We start from the raw sequence: 26,615 nt of genomic DNA, 5'->3' as shown, positions 1-26,615 counted from the left end.
GCTATTCTCTAAATGTTTGATAGAATTCCCCTGTGAAGCCATCTGGTCCTGGGCTTTTGTTTGTTGGAAGATTTTTAATCCCAGTTTCAATTTCGTTACTTTTGATTGGTCTGTTCATATTTTCTGTTTCTCCTGTTTCAGTCTTAGGAGGTCATACCTTTCAAAGAATTTGTCCATTTCTTCCAGGTTGTCCAATTTATTGGCATAGAGTCACTCGTAGTAGTCTCCTAGGATGCTTTGTATTTCTGTGGTGTCCATTGTAACTTCTACTTTTTCCTTTCTAATTTTATTGATTTGAGTTCTCTCCCTCTTTTTCTTGATGAGTCTGGCTAAAGGTTTATCAATTTTGTTTATCTCTTCATAGAAACACCTTTTAGTTTTATTGATCTATTGTTTTCTTTGTTTCTATTTCATTTATTTCTGGTCTGATATTTATGATTTCTTTCCTTCTACTAACTTTGGGTTTTGTTTGTTCTTCTTTGTCTAGTTCCTTAAGGTGTAAGGTTAGATTGTTTATTTGTGATTTTTTTTGTTTCTTGAGGTAGGATTGTGTTGCTATAAACTTCCCTCTTAGAACTGCTTTTGCTGCATCCCATAGGTTTTGGATTGTTGTGTTTTCATTGTCATTTGTCTCTAGGTATGTTTTGACTTCCTCTTTGATTTCTTCAGTGATCTATTGGTTGTTTAGTAACATATTGTTTAGCCTCCATGTGTTTGTGCTTTTTACGTTTTTTTCCCTGTAATTGATTTCTAATTTCATAGTGCTGTGGTCAGAGGAGATGCTTGATTTGATTTCAGTTTTCTTAAATTTACCACAGGTTGATTTGTGACCCAAGATGTGATCTATCCTGGAGAATGTTCCGTGTGCACTTGAGACGAAACTGTAATCTGTAGTTTTCGGATGGAATGTTCTATAAATATCAGTTAAATGTATCTGGTCTATTGTGTCATTTAAAGCTTGTGTTTCCTTATTAATTTTCTGTCTGGTGATCTGTGCATTGGTGTAAGTGAGTTGTTAAAGTCCCCCACTATTATTATGTTACTGTCTGTTTCGTCTTTTAGAGCTGTTAGCATTTGCCTTATGTATTGAGGCACTCTTATGTTGGGTGCATATATATTTATAATTGTTATATCTTCTTCTTGGATTGATCCCTTGGTCATTACGTAGTGTCCTTCCTTGCCTCTTGTAACATTCTTTACTTTAAAGTCTATTTTATCTGATATGAGTATTGCTACTAGAGCTTTCTTTTGATTTCCAATTGCATGGAATATCTTTTTCCATCCCTTCACTTTCAGTCTGTATGTGTCCCTAGGTCTGAAGTGGGTCTCTTGCAGACAGCATATACATGGGTCTTGTTTTTGTATCCATTCAGCAAGCCTGTGTCTTTTAGTTGGAGCATTTAATCCATTCATATTTAAGGTGATTATTGATATGTATGTTCCTATTACCATTTTCTTAATTGTTTTGGGTTTGTTTTTGTAGGTCCCCTTCTTCTCTTGTGCTTCCCACTTAGAGAAGTTCCTTTAGCATTTGTTGTAGAGCTGGTTTGGTGGTGCTGAATTCTCTTAGCTTTTACTTGTCTGTAAAGCTTTTGATTTCTCCATCAAATGTGACTGAGATCCTTGCTGGGTAGAGTAATCTTGGTTGTAGGTTCTTCCCTTTCATCACTTTAAATATATCATGCCACTCCCTTCTGGCTTGTAGAATTTCTGCTGAGAAATCAGCTGTTAACCTTATGGGAGTTCCCTTGTATGTTATTTGTCATTTTCCCCTGGTTGCTTTTAATAATTTTTCTTTGTTTTTAATTCTTGTCAATGTGATTGCTATGTGTCTCGGCCTATTTCTGCTTGGGTTTATCCTGCCTGGGACTCTCTGTGCTTCCTGGACTTGGGTGGCTATTTCCTTTCCCATGTTAGGGAAGTTTTCGACTATAAAATCTTCAAATATTTTCCCAGGCCGTTTTTCTCTCTCTTCTTCTCTGGGACCCCTATAATGTGAATGTTGGTGCATTTAATGTTGTCCCAGATGTCTCTTAGTCTGTCTTCATTTCTTTTCATTCTTTTTTCTTTATTCTGTTCCATGGCAGTGATTTCCACCATTCTATCTTCCTGGTCAGCTATCCATTCTGCCTCAGTTATTCTGCTATTGATTCCATCTAGTGTATTTTTCATTTCAGTTATTGTATTGTTCATCTCTGTTTGTTTCTTCTTTAATTCTTCGAAGTGTTTTTTCTTTAATCCTAGGTCTTTATTAAACATTTCTTGTATTTTCTCAGTCTTTGCCTCCATTCTTTTTCTGAGGTCTTGGATCATCTTCACTATCATTATTCTGAATTATTTTTCTGGAAGGTTGCCTAGCTCCACTTCATTTAGTTGTTTTTCTGGGGTTGTGTCTTGTTCTTTCATCTGGTACATAGTCCTCTACCTTTTCATTTTGTCTATCTTTCTGCGAATGTGGTTTTTGTTCCACAGGCTGTAGTAATGTAGTTCTTCTTTCTGCTGTCTGCTCTCTGGAGGATGAGACTATCTAAGAGGCTTGTGCAAACTTCCTGATGGGAGGGACTGGTGGTGGGTAGAGCTGGGTGTTGCTCTGGTGGGCAGAGCTCAGTAAAACTTTAATCTGCTTTTCTGCTGATGCATGGAGTGTGTTCCCTCTCTGTTTGTTGTTTGGTCTGAGGCAACTCAGTTCTGGAGGCTATAGGCTCTTTGCTGGGGCAAATGTCGGACTCCAGGAGGGCTCATGCCAAGGAGTACTTCCCAGAACTTCTGCTGCCAGTGTCCTTGTCTCCACAGTGAGCCAGAGACACCCCCCACCTCTGCAGGAGACCCTCCAACACTAGTAGGTAGCTCTGGTTCAGTCTCCTATGGAGTTACTGCTCCTTCCCCCTGGGTCCTGATGCACACAGTACTTTGTGTTTGCCCTCCAAGAGTGGAGTCTCTGTTTCCCCCAGTCCTGTAGACATCCTGCAATCAAATCCAACGAGCCTTCAAAGTCTGATTCTCTGGGAATTCCTCCTCCTGTTGCCAGACCCCCAGTTTGGGAAGCCTGATGTGGGGCTCAGACCCTTTACTCCAGTGGGTGGACTTTTGTGGTATAAGTGTTCTCCAGTTTGTGAGGCACCCACCCAGTGGTTATGGGATTTGATTTTATTGTGATTGCACCCCTCTTACCGTCTCATTGTGGCTTCTCCATTGTCTTTGGATGTGGGGTATCTTTTTTGTTGAGTTCCAATGTCTTCCTTTCAGTGATTGTTAAGCAGTTAGTTGGGATTCTGGTGCTCTTGCAAGAGGGAGTGAGCACACGTCCTTCTACTCCGCCATCTTGAACCAATCTCCCAATGAGATATTTCTTGACAGGAAAAGATGCCTGATGTGCTCCCGCTCCACACACACATGCACAATAATTCAATGGATACTTATTGATTGTATGTTGTATGCCAAATACTGTGCAATGAACATGTAGTAGAGACCTATTTAAGACAGAGCTTACGATTTAGTGGGAAAGGCAAATTTTTGGACAGATAATTTCCATACCTTTTTCTTACTATTAAAATTCAGTACTGAGAATTATCCATGAACTTATTTTAACATTTTGGAAAGCTCCTTCTAGTTTATTTCTTTCCATCCCCTGAAACCAAAAAAGAAAAAGCCAATAATCTATAGCATTTTATGTTGGCTCAAAAAATATCCTCTTCCCATTTTAAGAGGCATATCCTAGTTCTGTTCTATTTGAAGGTATTCAACAGGTTCATTCTAGCTATATTCTTATGGTAACTGATGTAATAAAAATAATAGCACCATCTTACACTTGTGCAGGAAGCGTCGAAACATTTTCTCATTTGGTTCTCTCAACAATCTAAAGTTACATTATTCATAACTAATGGCAGGGATAGTATTGAGAAGTCCTTTCTATACAACAGATTTATAGCCTCTGGAAAGACATCTTTTAATACCCCTTTTTCTGTGGATATTAGTAATTCTTTTTTTTATTAAACCCAAATTGGCCCACTGACAGGATGGATTCCTCCCATAAGTTTGGTTGGTTAATATAGTATTGAAAAAATAAAAACCTGAGCCCCACATCCCATTTGTAGATGTTTCTTAAGCTGACCACAGTTGGTTGGCCCCTGGGTCCTGCTGTCCACCTTGGATAGGCATTCTGTCTTCAGTTTACTATAGCCTGCACTTGTCACAAATGCGCGTTAATTTTCACCCAGGTTTTCCTTAACTTTGGCCTCTGATTCTGAGGCCCAGACAGCCCCAGAATAATGAATACACATCTTCATATTTTTAGATCTCAGGAAGTTTTTACGATATTTGAGTAATGGTTTTGGTATACACTGCTTCTTTTTAATGAAGAAGGGAAACAACCATGCCAAGACAATTCTTATGGTTGTTAAAATGATGTATAGCAGGGTCCCCAACCCGTAGGCCATGGACCAGTACCAGTCTGTGGCCTGTTAGGAACAAGGCCACACAGCAGGAGGCGAGCTGCAGGCGAGTGAGCAAAGCTTCATCTGTATTTACAGCTGCTCCCCATCGCTCGCATTACTGCCTGAGCTCCGTCTCCTGTCAGCATTATGGTGAGTTGTGTAATTATTTCATTATATATTACAATGTAATAATAATGGAAATAAAATGCACGGTAAATGTAATGCGCTTGAATCATACCAAAACCATCCCCCCTGCCAATCTGTGGAAAAATTGTCTTCCACAAAACCGGTCCCTGGTGCCAAAAACGTTGGGGACCGCTGACTTACAGGATTTCTCTGGCAGTCCAGTGGTTAAGACTCTGTGCTTCCACTGCAGGGGGAACAGGTTCAATCCCTGGTTGGGAAATTAAGATCCCACATGCCGCGTGGCACAAATGATGTAGAAAGTAGGCTTATCTCATGAAAACTAGCAAAAATTTATTTATTGAGATACACCTATAATTTAGGGTCTTCATGGAGCTATGTTACATTTATTTTTAGTATATTTTTAGGTTAAAAATAATCTGTCACTCAAAAATTATTTTGACTTTGTTTGCATTATATATAATACACTTCCATTTTATGACCCTAATCTGACTAATATATCTATCCTAGGTCACTGAAATTATTCTGGAAATGTCTCTTGAAGTTTGGTAAGTCCATTTATTTCGTTGGATGGATCCACTGACTGATTTTAATTGTTAAAGAGTACACTTTTAATATATGAAATAACTCTGACACCTTTGAGTATCAAAAATGCATTAAATGTACTTTGGGTTTTTTTAGCTCTCTCCTAACAACTACAGTATTAAAAAGAAAAAACTAATATTCTTTGCTTAGTTTTCCAGTAGTTTGGTAGTTAAATCATAAATGTCAGAAGAAGAGCCTTTAGAAGGGGCTCTTCCTCAAGTTAAATATATATTCCCATAGAAATAAATATAGCTATTGAAGCCTATTTTCATTGCTGATTCAGATAGGTATTAAAAAATATGACAGTGAACATACACAGGAAACTATACAAGGAAAAACTGAAAATTGAGACTTTGTTCATAATGATCATCAGGAAAACAAATGGTTAAGTCCCATGATGTGTGTTGCTCTTTCAAAGTGGCCTCCAAAGATGAATGTTGAAAATTCATTTATTTATTTTCATATGGTGAGTCTTAGGGGAGTCAGGCCTGCCTTGAGAATTAGCTCATCTCTGACCTCATGCTGAGGTTGATAGATCCCACCTGTCTCAACCTCTCTGCATCTCTTTGAACTTCCCTGTTGAAGTGGGTTTTACCAGAGTTACTAGTACACATTTTATTTACATGAACATCACAAAATTAATGTAGCATTCTCATTTCTTATGATTTGCTAAATGAATGATGATGGATACATTGACATTGGGTTTAGGTATTTCTCTTGTTTTGATCCCCAGAAAATGTTGGTTCAACTTAAAAAATTATTACATAAATTACTACCGTCATTCAATATATGTCAGCATGTATCAAAGGACAGTCCAACTTTTTTAGTTGTGTTATTTTCAATTACATCGATTCTTGCTTACAAGTGGTATATTTTGGCATGAGATTAGAAATATTTTTGTTACTTGACTATGAAAATAATGCTATTTGTTTTAATGGGAAATGATCTCCACTGGTGTAATTAGGACAAAATTATGCTTTAATAAAGCAGAGTTATCAAAAAAATGTAGGTAAAAAAAAACCTCAGCTAAATGTATACATAGGTCCAGAAGCAATTTACTATATATTTACAGTGAACTTTAATCAAACCCTATTTTTATATGTTAATTTGTCTTGACTCTAAAATGAAATGTTGGATTTCCCTCGTGGCGATTAAGAATCCGCCTGCCAGAGTGAAGTAATGCAGAAAGAGAAAAACAAATACCGTATGCTAACACATATATATGAAATCTAAAAAAAAAAAAAAAAAAGGTACTGATGAACCTAGTGGCAGTGCAGGAATAAAGACATAGACATAGAGAATGGACTTGAGGACATGGCGGGGGAGGGGAGGGGGAAGCTGGGGCAAAGTGAGAGTAGAATCGATATATATACACTACCGAATGTACAATAGTTAGCTAGTGGGAAGCAGCAGCATAGCACAGGGAGATCAGCTTGTTGCTTTGCGAAGACCTAGAGAGGTGGGATAGGGAGGGTGGGAGGGAAGCTCAAGGGAGAGGGGATATGGGGATATATGTATGCATAGGGCTGATTCACGTTGTTGTACAACAGAAACTAACACAGTATTGTGAAGCAGTTATACTCCAGTAGAGATCCATTTAAAAAAAAAAAGAATCCTCCTGCCAATGCAGGGGGCATGGGTTCAATCCCTGGTCCGGGAAGATTCCCACATGCCATGGAGCAACTAAGCCCGTACGCCACAACGACTGACCCCACGCGCCACAGCTACTGAAGCCCGAGTGCCGAGGGCCTGTGCTCGGCAACAAAAGAAGCCGCCACAATGAAAAACCTGCACACTGTGATGAAAAGTAGCCCGCGCTCACCACAACTAGAGAAAGCCTGCGCACAGCAACGAAGACCCCAACACAGCCAACATAAATAAATAAAATAAAGTAAAATAAAATAAATAAAATGAAATGTTCATTAAAGAAAAACTCAATTTTTCATGGACTGTCTTCCATTAAATATAAAATAAAATCAGGAAAGAAATTAGAGAGTTAAAGATAGTACACAAAAGAAGACACACACAAGCCATACGTCTGTTACTATATTTATAAAATTGCTCAACATATTTTGAATTTTCTTTTAGATATTTTTGTACTGATATCTTCTAAACATCTATGTTAATTGCTTTATTTGTAGATCTTTTAAAAATCATGCTTCTCGTGCTTAATGTAAGATAATGATCAACATAGTACATTACAAGGAACATGAGTTCCAGAATGAGAAACCCTGGATTTAAATATCTACTTGCTAATTTTGTTAACAGTTGAAAGATTTCTAATAACTTTTTTACTCATTTGTAAAATAAGAAAAGTACTTTATATCCATTGTGATGATTTAGTGAGGTGTTCTTCCTAAAGAGCATGTATTATAGGAATTTTTTCCACATGTATACACGTTTGTGGTGGTACTGTTTGTAGTAGTTAAAAAAAATTGGACATAATGTCAATATTTATGGATACATAAATTGTGCTCTAATTATATAATGAAAATGCTCCATAATAGTAAATATATTTGAATTAGTTCTACTTATAAACACAGATGAATCTCAAAAACAAAATGTTCAATGGAAAAAAATGATTTGCAGAATACATACAGTTGATAGCATTTATACAAAAATTAGAAACCTGTAAAGTGACTCTATATATTATTTAGACCTAAATGTATAATGTAAAATACAAGGCTACTGGGGACATTGGTTCATGATCTCTATTTTATATACAGTTCATCCCCAGACCTCCGATTTAGTATGGCTCTGTGTGACCAGGAGAAAGCTTTCCGACAACAGAGAAAAGAAAACATAAAGGAAAACATGAAGAAACTCCTGGGTCCAAAGAATAATGAAGGCTTGTATTCTACACGTGATGTGAGTTGGAAATTTTTCAAATGTTATTGCAAATTAATAATAATTTTGTTTGTACTTTCTCCCAAATTCCACCCAAATGTGACAATATTGAGATTAAGCATTATTTCTCTATCTTTTTAAGATAAGGTAAGTGTTTCATAAACAGAAACTCTTTGAGGAAGATCATCACAAATGCTGCCCATATTTGGTAATATTTATCAGATGTAGATTTTAAAAGAGGAATAGGCAGACTGATGCACAAGATGTTCATTTCATTAGTAAGAAAAGTTTAACCTATAAAAGGATATAAAATGATCATTGAATTCATTTTAATACAGACTAAGATTAAACAGTTGTGGGACATATCATTACTGAACAAGAGCAAAATGTTGTAAATCTTAATGACAACAATTAACAAAAAATGTTCTTAAAAGATGTGAATAGGGAGATAAAAGGAAATATTTCAAATTATTACTATTTCATAGCAGGAAGTGAAAAGATATCATCCAAAATTGACCAACTAGTTAAAACAATAACCTCCACATTTTAATATTTTCATAATCTTAATTATAGAGAGATGTTAAAATTACAATATTTTCATCAACAAATATTGAAAGTACAGTCCTTCAATTGTACTTTAATTTCTTTTTCTTCCCTTAAATTCCAGCACAGTAAATGGCATTTATTATTCAGTAACTTGTATTTCTACAATCCAGTTTTTGTCTATTTGTCTATTCATTTATCTCTTCACTCATGTATCTATGTGTCAGTCTCCCTATCTATCTACCTACCTACCTACCTGTCCATTCATCCACCCATCCATCCATCCATAGGTCTATCCTTCTTTCTGAAATCTACAAAAATAAATTGCTGCTCTAGTTAATAATACTGTATTATATATTTTAAAGTTGCTAAGAGAGTAGACATTAAAAGTCCTCATCACAAGAAAAAAATTTTGTAACCATATGTGGGGAGAGATATTAACTAGACTTATTGTGGTGATCATTTCACAATACATACAAATATCAAATCATTATGTGGTACACCTGAAACTAATATAATGCATGTCAATTATACCTCAATAAAACAAAATTAAAAAAATGAATTGCTGCAATGATGCTCATCAAATGATAATAATGAAATTTCTTGTTAGCGGCATATCAGGTAATTTTTTTTTACTTATTTCTTTGAGTTTTTCTGTTAATTGAATATTTTAGATGAACATAATTTATTTTTAGAAAGATATTTTCATTAAATGTGTAAGTCAATATATATTTTATATCTATTGATAAGCATATATATTTACCCCCATGCATGTACCCACAGACCAGAGATTAAAGATTACTGTAGATTAAGGACAAAATGCCTCTGGAAATGAGAAATAAATTCTGAGTGAGGGGGCCAGATAGGTACCCCTGTCCCACATGTGATGGCACATTTCTAAATGTGTTTCTAGGTGGGTGTAGCAGGGGTCGAAAGCCAGTCTGGGCTTCTGGAGTGGCTTTTGGTACTAGGGGAGCAAACTCTAAGGTAAAATATTGCTGATGGGGATTTTTGCTAAAAGGAAGCTTGGAGGAGAAGCAAAACCTCCATTGAAGCTTCTATTTAAAAAAATAGAGACTGCTCTTCAATCACGCATCTTGTGGTTGCTTATTGTCTCCGGCTGATGAGTCCTTGAAGACACACATCCTTCTGTACGTATTACTCAGAAGTTTCTAGCTTCCTGGGAAGTCTTTTTGGGTGTTTTGTTTGTTTGTTTGTTTTTCTGTAGTAAACCTTCCATCAGCAATTCTACACCATCTTTTTGTCCCCATCCTTGTTTGGCATTGTTATGCCCTTGGAGCAGAGAAATGATATTTCAAGTTTTTTTGATTTCTGCCATTTCTCATTTGTTGAGACACTGTGCTGGGAACTTGAGGTGAATAAAACTGAAATGGTTAATACCAGACAGTCACTTTCCTTGGTGAGTTTAAAGCCTAGTTGGGGAGAAAGCCATTTCAGCAGATGAAACAGTGATGGAAATGGATACCTCTGTTAATTCATGGCCGTCAACTTCATTTGGGAGACCCATGCTGGCCGTTTCAGTGTTTCCCAGCCTAGTTGCTTTCCATTTATTTAAAATGCTTTTTATTTCACTCCCAGCTGCTGATCCACCCCCTGCCTCCCTCACAGCTGATAGACTTGCCTCCTAATTAGAGAAATTAAAAGTCGTCAGGTGACAGATCTTTCATTTCTTGGCATAGGATTGACATGTTTCATAACCCGGGCTTACCCTTTGCCACTTCCCTCTGAGCTCAGTGGAGGAAACAGCGCCTTTTCTTTCCAGAGTCACATCATCTCAGATATGGATTGCAAACCGTTAGGAGCCCCAACATAGCAACTGTCCAGTGCTCCCAAGGCTGCTCCCCACCTCTGTTGTCTGCCTCCATGTTTGTATGAAATTTTCCTGCTCTAAAACTCTGATATAGAGAGAGAAAAAAGGAACCAAAAAAATCCCCATGGAATGTACATTCCCGTCTCCTTTCCGCTCTGCTTCTCTCCTTATCTTCACAAACTTTTCCAGAGTTTCCTACACAATCTCATTCTACTTCCTGCTTTCCTCGGGCTTCTGCCCTCATGACTCTACAGCAGCTGCTTTACTAGTCACAGGTACCAGCTAACAAATGCAAAGGATCTTCTGGCCCTGTGTTCCCTAATTTCTGTAGCTGCAAATGACTCATGTTTTGTTTTCCTACTATTTTAATCATTCACTACCCTTCCCTTACTGTCTTCCCTTTATTTTCATCATGCCTCTCTGGTTCCCTTTGCCAGATCTTCTTCCTCTGTGCATTATCTAAATGTGAGTTCTTCAAGACTCAGCCCTAGCCCCTCTTAAGAATTTTCTCTCCCTTCCATGTGTCACCCAGCACATTTGGGCTAAGAACTTTCACACGTATATCAACAACCTAGAATCTCTCTTCTGAGATTCACACCCGAATATCTATACCTCTTCTTTCTGATTCCTTCACTTGTATTCTTAACATCTCACACTAAGCATGGCTGAATCTGTACACAAAATCCTCTGGTCTCTATAGTTCTACCGACACCTGTCCTCTTTCTTTCCACTTTCTGTTCACACTGAATTCAGAGTGATCTTTACAATACACAAATATGATTCTATCCAAGCCAAGCTTAAAATCCTTCCACTGCTCTTAGGACTGGCCTCACAGCATCTCTCCAGCTTCATGTGTTGCTGGTTCATCTCAAATCTCCCACGCTCCCTCCTCTAAGTGCCTCTTTGTTCCAGGTCTCTGCAGAACCCTTCCCAGGTGGCGCTCTTGCATGCATTGTTGCTTCTATCTGCCTAGGCCTCGCCCTCCCCTCCTTCCCTCCACCCCACCCCCTTTTCAGTTAACTAACAGCCTCCCATGCTTTTTTTTTTAACATCTTTATTAGAGTATAATTGCTTTACAGTGGTGTGTTAGTTTCTGCTGTATAACAAAGTGAATCAGCTATACGTATACATATATCCCCATATCCCCTTCCTCTTGCATCTCCCTTCCACCCTCCCTATCCCACCCCTCTAGGTGGACACAAGGCACCCAGCTGATCTCCCTATTCTATGCCAGCCTCCCATTCTTGAACCAGTGAACATGTCACTTATTCAGACAGTCTTCCTCATCCATTCCTCCCTCCCTCCAGGTCCAAGTTAGGTCTCTCCGTCATGTTCTTTCATAGCACAAATATGCACGTGATCTTCTGCGCATTTCCGACAATCGTACTTAAAAATATTTGTATAGGTACTCATTTAACGTCTTTTTTTCTCCATTAGAATATAATTTTCATGAGGACCATGGCAGTGTCTGTGTTTTTCACCTTTATATTCCCAGCACCAGCTCAGCTCCTGACTCGTGGCAAAGTCTAGGGAAATCTTGTGTTGTGAGGGTCAGAGCACAAGTGCAGGCAGTGGCTTGGCATTTCAGCCAGGGGATGGCTTCGCTAGAGAGGCGTCAGGGGCTCACAACTGAGGAACACTTGCATCAGGTTGTTAGGGAGGGGACAGGTTGAAGAGAAGGCTTGGATGAAAAGATCCCAGTTTGAATGGCTGCATTAGAAAGTCTGGGGGGCATATTGGCGCAGACGTCCAGTAGCCTTTGGTCTTAGGTTTTCCTTTTCGAAAGGAAAGTTTCTGCCTCACCTCCCAGGCACTCCTCCTTCTGTGGAAAGGAATCTTTCTGGGAAAATGAAATTTGGCCTAATATTCATACAGATTGGCTTTTCTGCAGCAGATGGAGAATGAGGTAATTGTGCTTTTCTCTGGGCTAGTCTTCAAAAATATTAAACTCATGTTTTTGGAAGTCATTCCTCAAATTAAAACTTTTGATGTTGTTGTTTTGGATTTGGTCGAGCCATTTTTTTCTCTTGGCAGAAATCATCCGTTTAGATATATTCAGCACCACCCATTCCCATAACACAAATATCATTTTCCTATTTTGTGTTTCTCCTTGGCCAAGGGCCTCTTAAACTCCCATTTCCCTTGCTCCCTGCCAAGATCTTCACTTTCTTCACTTTCACTTTCACTACTGGCTGGTTGGCCTCCTGAAGGTAAGGAGGAGCAGGCTGCTGTCTAAGAACAGCCCTACTCAATTCTCGATGCAGAGATGGTGCCTGTCTTATTCCCAGTTTTCAACAAATGGTTTGCAGCATCCAGTTTAGGACATCAGTGTCAAATTAAAATGTTGAATGAATTTGGGCAGTAGGAATTTGGGCGCCTTGCTTCTTTCCTCTACTTCACTTGAAAAATGGAGACAATGTCTCATTCAGCTAAAAGGATGAGTACTAAGCAGCCCGAACAATGTGTAAGGCACGTCTTCGTTACTCAACACGATAGTAGCTATTAAACCAATACATGGGTGTTGCTGTTACGTAACACCCCAGGGCAATGTCAAATTCAGTAAAACCTTAGCTTTCCTACTTGGATAATGAATTAGTTAAATAGTTAAGGTTTCTAGTAATCCAAGAGTTTCTTCTCTTAAGTACTAAGACTTTAAAAAAATTACTCTTAATAAAATGGATGTAAGTCGTTCTAAAAAACGTAATTCTTTGCCCAGACTGAACTGATTTAAGTGCTCTCATGTCTGTGGCTTTTGCAATCAACTACCATTTCCCCATGCTCTATATATTCCGTTGAAGTAATTTCTTCAAATCACCCCTTTCTCTTTCAACTTTGTTGTTGTGGAATTAAAATCTGATAAGTACGCTTGTTGCTAGAACACTGTCTCTGATTAGTATAATCTCTTCATAAATAAAGGGCTGAGATCGTTCCTATGAGTAAGATCTGTAACACTGTGTGCATGGGAATTTTTGATATATTAGGGTTATTTAGAGGCCACTTCTTTTAAATTTTCTTGTTCCATAATAGCTTTTGGTCAGATGTAGTTTCCAGATTACAGTCTGTTCTGTGAAGTGAAATGCTGCTTTACAGTTTTCATGTCCCCACGTAACTGACCATAAATGGAGCAAAGCTGGTTGGGGCACTCAGATCTGGAATTAGAATAGCAGGGAAATGAGAGAAGGAAATTTTACTCCAAACTTCATCAAAGAATAAAGGAGGAAATGTTTCCTGTCAAGGCAGAATATAAGGAATATACAATTAGATAGCTTTGGATGAAAATAGAAGTATAAAGTGGTCCTTAAATAATATAATCTATTATATAGAGTGCTATTCTGTATGTAAGTTTGTCAGATAAATTAAGTGAAAAACTAGAGAAAAAAGAGACTGTCTAGTGACAGAGGGGGAGGCAAAGCAAAACAGTTTCTGCAGGAGGTAATAGAAATCGACCTTGAGTTGTCAATAAGAATTTTTATTCCTTTGTTTATTCTGTTTTCTTCATCTACAATAGTCTTCCTCTTGCTTCCACCTTTATTATGACAATAGCACTTTGCTGTGTCAATTCTTATTCCTTTTAGATTGTAAACATTTTGGGGCAAACAGTTTGAACTCCCCTTAGCTAGTTTTGAATGGGACCCAGAGCAAGAGAAGGCTCTCCAACAGGACTCAGTTGCTGCGTAAGCTGCTCTGCTCCTTGGGCCATATGACCATTCAGATCCATTGATGCTTGAAGTGTGTGTGGCAGATAGGGATGCTGTGGTAGGTGAATTGCAGCATAGGCACCTTTGGTGTTAGGCCTTGCCATCCTCTGTGGATAACTACCGTCCTTTGAAAAATAGCTTTTGGCCTGCTTACTGGGCCATAGTAGAGATTGAATGCTTAACCACGGGTGACCAAGTTATCATGTGACCTGAGCTGACCATCATGTTATCTGACCCACCAAGCCATAAAATTGGGTGTGCACAGATGCACTCCATCATCAGATGGAAGTAGAGTATATGAAATTGGGCTAAACAGGCCCTGAAGATACAGATAAGTTCCATGAAGAAGTGGCCCAAATGTCCATGTTCCCCATTCCTGTTACACTGCCTTCTCTTTTCCATCCTCCACCCAGAGCCTCATGGGGGAGATCCCTACGATCAGTTGACAAAAGGAGAGAAAACTTGGGCCTTGTTCGAGGTGATTGTACACACTGTTTAGGCACCACTTGAAAGAGGACAGCTGCAGGGCTCAGCAACGCGGTCTTCCGTTCACCAAGGCTGAGCTGGCTACAACAGCTGCTGAGTACTCAGTTGGCCAGCATCAGAGTCCCCAACAACACTGAGTCCCCAGTATAGTAGCATTCCTATGGGTCATCAGTCAGCTACCTGGTGGCAGATTGATTACACTGGACTTCTGCCATCCTGGAAGGGGCATGCTTTGTTTTTACCTGAATAAACACTTATTCTGGTTGCAGATTTGCCTTCCCTGCGCTCAAGGATTCTGCCAAAACTACCACCTATAGATATACAAAATGCCTTAGTCACAATATTCCACACAGCATTCTTATCAAGGAACTCACCTCACAGCAAATGAAGTATGGCAACGGGCCATGTCATGGAATTTACCAGCCTTACCATGTTCTCCACCATCGTGAAGTAACTAGCTTGATAGAATGGTAGAATACCTTTTGAAGACTCAGTTATAGTGTGAGCTCTGTGGCAATATCCTGGAGGGCTGGAACACGGTTCTCCAGGAGGCTGTAAATGCTCTGACTCAGCATCCACTATTGGCGCTGTTTATCCCCAGGATTCATGGGTCCAGGAGTGGAAGTGGGAGTGGCACCACTCACGATTACCCCTCGTGACCCACTAGCAAAATATTCGTTTCCTGTCTGTGTGACCTTATAGTCTTCTGACTTAGAGGTCTTAGTTGTGAAGGAAGGAATGCTTCCACCAGAAGTGGAACAATGATTCTACTGAACTGTAATTTAATACTGCTGCCTGACCTTTTGGGCTTCTCATGCCTCTGAACCAACAGGCAAAGAAGGGAGCTACTCTCTTGGCTGGGGTGGTTGATTCTGACTATTAAGGGGAGATTGGGCTCCTCCTCTAAGGTGGAGGTGATGAAGAGGATGTCTGGAACACAAGAGATCCTCTGTGGTGTCTCTTAGCATTATCATGCCATGAGTTAAGTCAATGGAAACTATAAGAACCCAATCCAGGAAGGACTACTAATGACCCAGACCCTTCAGGAATGAAGATTTGGTTACTCACCAGCTGAGGTGCTTGTTGAAGGCAAAGAAAATACAGAATGGATAGTGAAAGAAGGTAGCTATAAATACCAACTATGACCAGATGACCAGTTACGGAAATGAGACTGTATTTGCCATGAGTATTTCTTCCTTAGTTTGTTATGAATATGTGTGTGTGTGTGTGTGCGTGCACGTACACACAGAAATACAAAAACAGATTCATATTTAAGTTATGAAGTATCAATGAGAAGAATAAGCATTGTTTAAGGACTTTGTATCCTTTTCTGGGGAAAGGATTAGTGCATTTCCAGTTGTACACAGGATATCTGTATCATGTTAGCCAGGAGTATGACCTTGTTATTGTCTTTCTTTGGATATTAAGTGTGGTTGAAGGAGAGGTATATGGCTGCCGAGTTGAGAAGGGGTGGACTTGTGATGGTCAGTTTGCATCAACTTGGAGAATGTTTTTTGATGCAATTAATATTTAAGTCAGTGAAATTTACATAATCAGGTTGTCGTCTATAATGTGGGTGGGCCCCAATCTAATCAGTCAAAGGCCTGAATAGAACAAAAAGACCAACCTCACCAAGCAAGATGGAATTCTCCAGCAGACTACCCTTGGACTTCATCTGAGGCATCAGCTCTCCTGGGTCTCTGCCTGCTGGTGTTTGGACTAAAACTGCATTATTGACTCTCCAGAGTTTGGAGCTTGCTGTCCCATACTGCAAATTTGGACTTGTCATTCTTCACACCTGTGTGATCCAGTTCCATAGATGGATAGATAGTTCGATAGCCTACCTTCCTATGTATCTGCCTACCTATTGGTTCCATTTCTCTGGAGAACCCTGACTAATACAGGAACCAGGGAGGCAAAAGTCTTTATATAATTGTCAGAACTTAAAATCTATGAAAACATAAAAAAAAAATCCTTGAGCACTTTAGAATTTTCTTTTGTGAGGGAGGAAATTAATAATATCTGCAAGCCAACGCAGGAAGATAATTTAATCAAAACGGCATATTTGGTAAATAAAAATTCATTTCCTGTAATCATATGAGAAAAGTATGAGAAATATTCATTGATATCATTTATACACAAATATTGGTGCACTTAAATCTAAATATAACCTAAAAACTCTTGGCAACTTTAATTTGTTTGATTTTTTAAGATTTAAAGCCCGGACTAACAGCTGCACCTTATAAGTCCTCAGGTATTCTTTGAAAGTTTTTCAGAATAACTATCACTATTAAAACATCTAAAGTTAGTCTGCTTATTGCATAACATTGTGCTATCATCTGAAGTGATACATGAATCTGAAATGTAATTTAGCTAAATGTCAAATGGTTTCTCTTGATAAAGATTACTCTTTTCTTTCTAAATAATGGGGAAAAGGAAAGAGCATGGGGAAAAGGAAAGAGTTATCACCAATCTGGATGTGAACAAGGTATTATACGTGTGCACTCCGTACCTCCTCTTCTGAGACGTGAAAATAATAATGATTTTTGAGGGATGAGAAGATTTTTTGGTTTTGAATTTTATTTATTTATTTTTTATACAGCAGGTTCTTATTACTTATCTCTTTTATACATATTAGTGTATATATGTCAATCCCAATCTCCCAATGAGGGATGAGAAGATTAAATGAAATAAATTTTCTTCATAAGTCTAATTTCCCTTTCTTTTTTATAGTTAATAAACATTTATAATTTTATAGTTTAACAATTCATATTCTGTATGAGTTATAGAGTCTAGAATGCTACCAGTAGCAGAAAGCTTCAAGTTCATTCATTCTACCCAATATTTTTACATATAAGTAAAGAGTCCAAAGAGGATTTTCTTTACCTAGGTCCCCCTAGTTGTAGGGGAAGCTTTCAGAGATAGAATGGAGCAGAGTGAATTAAAAGCTCTGGAGTCTGACAGACCTGGTTTTAAATCTGCAAGAAACCACTTTCTAGATTTGAGACAGCAGAAAAATTATCTTCTTTGTGTTTCAGTTCCTTTATCTTTAAAATGGTAATAGGGAGTTCCCTGATGGCCTAGTGGTTAGGATTCTGGGCTTTCACTCCTGGGTCCTGGATTCAATCCTTGGTTGGGGAACTAAGATCCTGCAAGCAAAAAAAAAAGGAAATAGACCAGAAATTATACATATAAAATGGTAATAATATATATATCATAGAGTTGTGAGAATTAAATGATGCATAAAAACAGATTAATTCATGTGCAATAAATAAAGGACAAATTATAATCGCTACAGTCATTCAGTTATTTCATTATTCAAGTTTTATGTACAAATAGTATGACACTTTCTTTCATCTGATAGCAACCCAAATTTCTGACTTAAATATCTTACCTGAAAACCCTCTTTAAGAATTAGTGTAAAGCAATAATGAAAACAATGGGTTACATAACACATGAATCCCGGTTTAATAAGTGGCTGTTTCCAGAAAATTCCTAACGTAAAATAGTCATCCATAAGTATGTGTTGGGCTACTGGCACATGAAGAAGGACATCTGGGGAGTTGTTTTCTCAGGATTAAAGAGGTTTTATGTTCAATCTTCCAACTTCTCTTATGAAATCTCTCTCTGAACAATAGCACAGGTTGTGTGTTATATGTTGAAATGAAACAGTGTAATCTGTTACTAAGAATTTTTTTACTCTGAACTACCTGACTTGTATTGGGTTTAATGTTAGTGTTGCAAGTAACCAAATCAACAGGCTTAAAATCCCCTCTGACTTCTTTTCCCCTTAAAGCCCTTCATAGTCTTATTTTTCCCAACTCCCTAGTATACTCCTGCTGCAATAAGAAGGCTGGTCTTTTCATCTCAAAATCACATACCCTTTCTTATTTGTGCCTATCTTGGCCTGACCTTAGGCCCAGTGTTTGGCACATAGTAACAATAAATGGTTTACTATTATTATTATTATCACTATTATTGTATTGCCTATAAACTCAAGCCTTCATTCAAGGCCTAATCGAAATCCCTCCTCCTTCTCCTGATTTGTAATCTGCCTTCCTTACAACTACTCTTAATATTAATACTATATTATACTCCATTCGCTCACTTTATAACCCACTTTAGTTTCCTATCTTAGCTTTCCTCCCTCTCCATAGAAGTTTTTAAGAACTTATATATTTTACTTTATTTACAATTTTAAAACTATGTTTGAGAGCATTCTGTTCATCTGAACATACACAGGTTCAAAGCCATTTAAATTGCTGCATTGCACTGAACTGGTAGACTGTGTTTTCATTAATGAGGTCTTCAATTTGCATCTGATTTGATGGCCACTGAGTATTAGAGAAGAGCCCTGAATTTGGAAATTAGTGCTAGGTGTCCTACTATTCACTATTCTACCTCCAATAAGACCTAACCTCTAGAGACTTCCCTTTCTCTCTGAAAGAATTCTATAGCCTTTTTCATCTTTTTAGTTCTAAAATAATGATTATGTGTGTATATATATATATATATATATATATCAATCGCATTGGTGAGTGACACCCAAGAGTCAGGATCCAAGTGCTGGGAACACAATGCAGGTGTATTCTCATATCTGCTTTTAAATTCAAATGTTGCTATATCACACATCATGTAGTCTCTGAAAAACTCCTTTGTACACTCATGAGAGAATGAGAATGAAAAAAAGGAAGATAAGATCTTCCTGCTGTTATGGAAATAGTTTTGACCTTGTGGACCCCCTAAAAACTATGCGCACTTTGAGAACTGCTGGGTATAGGGAAACAACCAGGTCTCTTAGGCAATAATGGTTCAGGACCACGAGGAAAATGACAATATCTCCCTCTTCAAAGAAACACCCTTGCATTTCAGTCACGTTACAGATAGCCTATTTTACTGCAAAAACTCTTCATTGGCTTATGCTTCTCGCATCTCCAGAACAGCCTCCTTCCCTGCCCTCATCTCTCCCTACGGAATAACTGTGCATCTTTAACATCAAGCTCAGGTTTCTTCTTTGTCTGTGAAACTTTCTCCACCACTCCAATCCCTCTGACTGAAATTGACCACATCTTCTAGACCTCATGTACTGCCAGCCTGTAGCATTTGACTTTGGTAAGGTGTACTACCAGGAGCCTGGGGTTTGACCCTTGACTCAACTCTGCTATTTATTGGTTGCATGACCCTGAAAAAGTTTTCAAGGTCTTGGTTTTAAGTGCATTGGTTTCCTCATCTGTAAAATGGAAACCTCATAGTGATTTTGTGAAGATTAAATAAGACAATTTCTGTAATATACTAACAGTTCCTACCAGATAATAAGAGCTCAGTGAATATCGTCTATTCCTGTGTTTCTTGTTGTCATAATTATTTTTACATTTCTGCCTCACTTAAATTAACTATATTCCCCAGATCCACCCTGGGGATACTTGAAACATAGAGACCACTTAATCAGATTGATGAATGAATTAAAGAATGAAGAAATAAATTTTGTAGGTTTTTTTGTAGTTGATTAAGTTCTTTTTGATGGCTTAAATAACAGCATATTTTTGAAATGGGTCAGCACAAAGGAGTGCTAAGAATTCTGGACCAAGAAGGCAAGGTGCTTACTCAACTGCAGATTACCAGCTAATAGATCTTACACAAGTAATAGCAGCCTTTCAGAACTTCCATCTGAAAAATGAGCAAATACTTTTTTGCTCATTTTACAGCAGTTTTGAGCGGATCAAATAAAAAAAAAACTACACCCAAAAGCAAGCCCCAAACTGCAAGGAGTCAAGCAAATATAAAGGATTGTTGTTGCTATCAAACAGAGTCAGTTGGCTATTTTAATAATGTCTGCTTTCTAATAGACATTAATTCTTGATTTTCTTAAGTGAAACATTATTTTCTTCTTTTTTTTTGCGGTGCGCGCGCCTGTCCCATTGCGGAGCACAGGCTCCGGATGCGCAGGCTCAGCGGCCATGGCTCACGGGCCCAGCCGCTCTGTGGCATGTGGGATCTTCCCAGACCGGGACACGAACCCGTGTCCCCTGCATCGGCAGGCAGACTCTCAACCACTGCGCCACCAGGGAAGCCCTATTTTCTTCTTTTTAACAATTAGATATTATCAAGGTATGAGTGAACTTACAATTCTTTGTTACCAAATGTGGGACATAGAAAAACTGAAATGAAAATGACATATTTTATGATTTTACTTTACAAATGATCTCTGTGTTTCATCATTCCAGGTGCCTGTGGTGGCCATACTGGGCTCAGGTGGGGGGTTCCGAGCCATGGTAGGATTCTCCGGTGTGATGAAGGCATTGTATGAATCAGGAATTTTAGATTGCGCTACCTACATTGCTGGTCTTTCTGGATCTACGTGGTTAGTATACATTTTAAACCTTAGTTTTATCATCCTAAATGCTTAGCATTTATCTACCTGAAACTTAGAAAAGAAATGAGAATTTAGAAAACTGATATTAACTTCAAATTACTGAAATATTCCAGCTTGATGCAGTAATTTGTTCTTAAAAATATTTTTTAAGGCAAATTCATACTTAATGATGACTCTTGTCATAAGTTTGCTCCCTTTAAGCCCATTTGTGACTTAAAATGTAGTTAAACATAAAACAAAAAAATAGGTCAATTGAAATAATTCTATAGAAATATCTCAGAAGTGGAATAACATACTCCACCCATAATTAATTTAATCTTCCTATAATTTACTGATTTGTAATCTTGCAGCGATTATGTCTAAGTACATGATTCGCTAGGTATTCATTTTCTTCTTTAAGCCAAATAGAATGAAATGCAAGATACCTCAGTATACAGAAGAAGGAAACAACTTTTGAATGAAGAAAGGCAATAAATTTCACTGATTTATATCTAATTATGAAATTAATCCTTTAAATGTATCTAAGCTCAGCTAAATTTAGAGACAGTTAAAGCATCTGCATGTATAATATTTGTATGCTGTAGATTTGCCTTTTCAAGAATATATTTATAAAATGTTTTCAAAGACAATACTATGTACTTTTTGGTTTGCTTACCTCACATAATAAGTATATTGAAAATCATATATTTAGTCCTTGCTTAGATGTCTCAAATAAAAGTATCACCTTATTATAGAACCTCTGATATTGGCTTGTAAGGCCTTTTAGTCACTCAGCCATGATAAAACTTATCTTTTATAATATTTTATTATACATAAATATATAACATATGTATTATATAAGTATATATCATATAATTACAATATATATAATAATATATATTATATATGTCTATATTTTAAAATTTCTGTGTCTTCTCATCCTGTGAGATGGCTATGAGTTTCTTCATCTTTCAAGTAAAGAAAATATGATTCAGAAGGCAAGTGATTTGTCCAAGATCAGAAGCAGAGCCAACATATAGACTTAGGATTTCGATCCCCTACTCTAGGTTCTTTCAACTAAACCAGAACCTTCTCTTGGACAGCTATATATTCTACATCAGTGGTCCCCAACCTTTTGGGCACCAGGGACCGGTTTCATGGAAGACAATTTTTCCATTGGTGGGGAGATGGTTCAGGAGGTAATGCCAGTGATGGGGAGAGGCAGATGAAGCTTCACTCGCTCGCCTAATGCTCACCTCCTGCTGCATGGCCGGTTCCTAAGGTCCGCGGCTCGGGGGTTGGGGACCCCTGTTCTACATAGAGATTCATATTTAAAGAGTCTATAGTTTCTTAAATATTTTGAACCAGTTTCTTTAACTAAAAAACAAAAACTTAGAACCATGGTTGCCACCTTCTTTGTATGTACTCTCAAAATGATTTGTCTTTTTTGAAAGAAAGGTGTAGCCCATCATTATTCTTTCCTTTGAAGGAAAGAGCGTGCACCTGCCTGTTTAATGAGTAATATGAATGTGATGGAAAAACTTGGACCCTTAGATTAATTCACCTATTCAAGCATTTTATTATTACTCTTCAGGTAGTTTTCTTTATCTGTATTCACTGGTTTTTAGATCCCTGTGATCCATCACTGACTAATACATTGCAAGAAGCTTGCTTTCTTAAATTCATCTAACAAAGAAAGACCAGGCCTTGAGTGCTATTTTAGTGGTGTAATAGTGTATATTTGTGTTTAATTAGAGCTGCAGTCATTGCTTTGGTTATAGATTTGGGAAAACATCTAAGATCCCCTCACAGGGTTCTGAAAACAAGTCCTACAAAATGTAATTAAGAGAATTTTAGATGTTACAGGCCAATCATTTAAATACTATAGGCCACCTTCAATTCCTGCTCTATCCTTCAGTGTCTAATTTCCTCAAAGGTTAGCCTTTTCTTTTTTTTTTTAAATGTATACATTTTAATGTTGCAGGAAGTTGACTTTAGAATTAGCCTATCTCTTTTTTTTTTTAACATCTTTATTGGAGTATAGTTGCTTTACAATGGTGTGTTAGTTTCTGCGGTATAACAAAGTGAATCAGCTATACGTATACATATATACCCATATCTCCTCCCTCTTAAGTCTCCATTCCACCCTCCCTATCCCATCCCTTTAGGTGGTCACAAAGCACTGAGCTGAAGCCTTTTCTTAGTTATTCTATTTCCTTAAAATCCATGTACTCCTAAAATCCTACAATCATTTTTCACCAAGAGGCCACATAATTTCCAAATATAATGGTGTCTTTTGAAGTTCTTATTCTCCTCAACTTTTTGAGGGGAGTCAGGGAGGATGAAGTTGGGAGTTGAGATATTTCACACATTCAGTTGTCCCTCTTTCAAATCCCTCCTACCATGCCTTTTCCCCCCCATCCTCTCTGATTGCTCTCTCCTCATAGCTGTCTTTTCTACTTCCACTACTTTTTTCCTTAAAATGAGCTTCCCTCCAGGACCTGCCTTTTGTTCTATTATATCGACACATCCTCCCTTGGTAATTTCACCAATTTCTACCACTTCAGTCATTACCATCAATAATTTAATTTGTAGTTCTTCAAAACATCCGAAAACTTACTGGAAGAAAGAAAGAAAGAAAGAAAGAGAGAAAGAGAGAGAGAGGAAGGAAGGAAGGAAGGAAGGGAGAAAGAAAACCCTAATGGACAATGCAAAGTAGCCATCAGAGGAGAGAATCAAGGGAAGATGAGTTTGCAGAGGTCAAGTGTGGGAGTGCTTCACAAAGTAGTGGGTATTTTAATAGAGGAAAAATCTATGAGAAGCTTTGCTTAGAACTGGGTTTGGAGATTTCATGGTTTTAGTGAAAATTACTAGATAAAGTAAATGAAGGGCACTTTTGATCATGAAATTACAAATAAGAAATGAATAGGAGATGAAAGGAAGAAAGGTGGGAATGTGAACCTTAGTAGGAGCCATCTATTATTTCAAGACAGGGAATATAGGACCCAGGAAATGTTTTTGTTTTATTTTGTTTTCAGAATATAAAAGACTAGAGCATTTTTGTAGAAGTCTGAGGTGAAGGAAATAGTGTAGAGGGATAGATAGAAGATAAAGAAATAGATGGATCTTGGATACAAAGAGATTCGGGCAGAGACAGGACAGGACAAGATAAAAAGCACAAGTGAAGCTATTAACCATGGAGAAAAGAGACACTTCCTGAGACAAAATAAAAGGTGGTCAGGATGATTCATATTAACAATTTTCTCTCAAACACTATAGGTGAGAAGGTAGAAAGTTCAAAGGAAGGAAGTCAGAAACACTTGGAAAAAGAAAGTACACTCTTGTGTTGTATAAGTTTTTATATTCTGCTGATACATGACCATTACCTGGCACAAATTAGGTAATATGGAAATATCTGGAGAAGGCTTGGACCTCCTGTAAAGTTTTCTGTGATCACAAAAGAGAATTTTATGTAAGACAAAGCTTTTTTTTTTTATGGTACGCGGGCCTCTCACTGTTGCGGCCTCTCCCGTTGCGGAGCACAGGCTCTGGACGTGCAGGCTCAGCAACCATGGCTCACGGGCCCAGCTACTCCGCGGCATGTGGGATCTTCCTGGACCGGGGCATGAACCCGTGTCCCCTGCATCGGCAGGTGGACTCTCAACCACTGCGCCACCAGGGAAGCCCAAAGCTTTTCTTATAATTGCTACTCTCTTTATGATAATTATTTCTGAAATTATTTTTGGATGATAGTTGTTATTCATTAAATGTAAGAATTAGCCAAGCAGGAGAACTGGCCTGAGTGAACTAGTGACAGTAATCCTGTGTTCTTTTGCTCAGTGAGCACAGCTCTCTTCCTCAGCACAGCTGCTCATTTGTGGTGTCACAGGGCTATTGGATTTCAACTGCTGTGTTTGTATGACATTACCGTCTAAAGAGAAATGAGAGCAGCTCTACGTCTATAGGCAATGGGACCCAATTCGTTAAGCTATAAAAAAGAATTCAAGAATGAAAACTTTCAGTTTAACATCTGAAGAATTCGTGGGACATTGAAAAATAAACCAATTTTAATAGGAGCTGGCCTGTAAGAAATGATAGGCTAAAAGATCAAGATTATGTTAGAGAAAATATGTTGTTTGAGGTGAGGACTGTGCTAACGAACCTCTCCCGCTTGTCACGTGTTTAATGACTAAATGAAGACTTGCATAAGTAACTGCATTTTGGGGAAAAATTAATCTAGGAATTTCTTTAGGATTTCAGGATATTTGCTTCACAACGTCGAGGGTCTTGTTAAGACATTCCAAACCTTGATTGCATATGAGAATCACTTCTGGCACTTTTTTAAGCAGAGAAATTCTAAATGTTTACCCCTGAAGATTCTGATTAGGAAGGTCCTGGGGAGCCAGACACTGATATTTTAAAACTTTGACTCTGTGATTTGGAGGCAGGAAGTGAACAGAGAATTCCTTGTTCTCTGGCATAATTTAAAGTTTTTTTTTTTAAACTTTGTACTTAGCCTAAAATGCATTCATATGGAGAGAATGAGGTGTCCCATCATATAAATACATTGAAAAATTAGAGGTATTTTCAGATTTATAGAGAAATAAATTGAAGACCCTTTCATTCAATAATTATTTATAGAGGCCCTGCTATGTCTAAGACACTTAGTTTTTGAAACTTGATTGGTATAATTGGGAGTCACTTATTGGTGAAGAGATGAAAATTAAGGCTTAACTACGGAGTTGATGCTTGTGTGCTTTAGATGGTAATATGTCCACAGAAGCTCATGATAGCTGAATTCTGCCTTGGTGCAATCAAAGAAACAAACAAACAAACAAAAAGCAAAAAAAGCAATTTAAGGAAAATTGACCATTGCCTGCTATTCCATCTTTACCTGTCACCAAAGCCAAAATCCAAGTCTTAGATGTCACCGTAATGATGTCATGAAATGTCTGTCCAACTCACACTTGTTACTTCTAAGGAAAATGGGCTCATAAATGCTGAACAAGCAGAGAACATTAGCCCCAGTGCAAATGGTTGAGGTATTCTTGGTCCTTCTGTCTTTCCATAGGGCTTGTATACTCGAGCCAATGGTTTCATGGGAGGGAAAGAAAAAGAGAAAGGGGGAGAGAGAGACTCCCCAAGTGAATGAGTTTACTTCAACCTTTAGAGAGCAGAAATGGACTGCAACCGTTCTACATGGAGCAGAAAAGAAAGAATTGGACTGACATGCACATACACTTGACCTCTTAAAATGATCTGCCTCTGAAACTGTGGCACAGATTCCTAGGTTTTGAGCAATCTCTGAACCTCAGAGGAAGGATTTTCTGAGTCTTGATCCAATGGCAAACATTGGGAGGAAAGGAAGAGAAAAGAGGAGCCTCCAGATCTTGCTGGAGGAAATCCATGAGGCTGAGGTACTTGTTAGAATCATATGTTGATTCATTTTAAAGACCAACTAAATATAGATGGAGAAGTCTTAAATAACGTGAATGAGATGTGAGTAATTACATCATTCTGCTGAACAGTTAGACATGACAACTTCCAATAGCAGAATGATCATATCATTTCCTCTTCACCTACCCTAAAAAAAAAAATTCTGTGGCTAAATTGATTTCTGCTGACATTGTTTGTTTGATTCTTTTCCTTATTTTTATCCTGCTTCATTAAGGAAATGATTTGATGTATCTTAATAA

The 26,615-nt window shown here is 37.9% G+C and overlaps 1 protein-coding gene across 4 annotated transcripts in view; it reads left to right on the top strand.

Annotated features, from left to right (window-relative positions):
* The window catches only part of PLA2G4A (phospholipase A2 group IVA), a 160,255-nt gene that overhangs the window by 85,247 nt on the left and 48,393 nt on the right, over positions 1 to 26,615 (top strand). For all 4 annotated transcript variants that reach the window (XM_022593385.2, XM_089909779.1, XM_089909789.1 and 1 more), the window contains exons 6-8: positions 5,088 to 5,125; positions 7,889 to 8,030; positions 20,792 to 20,928. In XM_022593385.2, the coding sequence (XP_022449093.1) occupies positions 5,088 to 5,125; positions 7,889 to 8,030; positions 20,792 to 20,928 (317 nt within the window). The remainder of the gene's footprint in view (positions 1 to 5,087; positions 5,126 to 7,888; positions 8,031 to 20,791; positions 20,929 to 26,615) is intronic.

The sequence above is a fragment of the Delphinapterus leucas genome, chromosome 1 (genome assembly GCF_059928025.1).
Source record: "Delphinapterus leucas isolate spDelLeu-1000000601 "Yukka" chromosome 1, BTC_Dleu_Yukka2, whole genome shotgun sequence".
NCBI classification, from domain to species: domain Eukaryota; kingdom Metazoa; phylum Chordata; class Mammalia; order Artiodactyla; family Monodontidae; genus Delphinapterus; species Delphinapterus leucas.
This window is presented reverse-complemented; position numbering and strand designations above follow the sequence as displayed.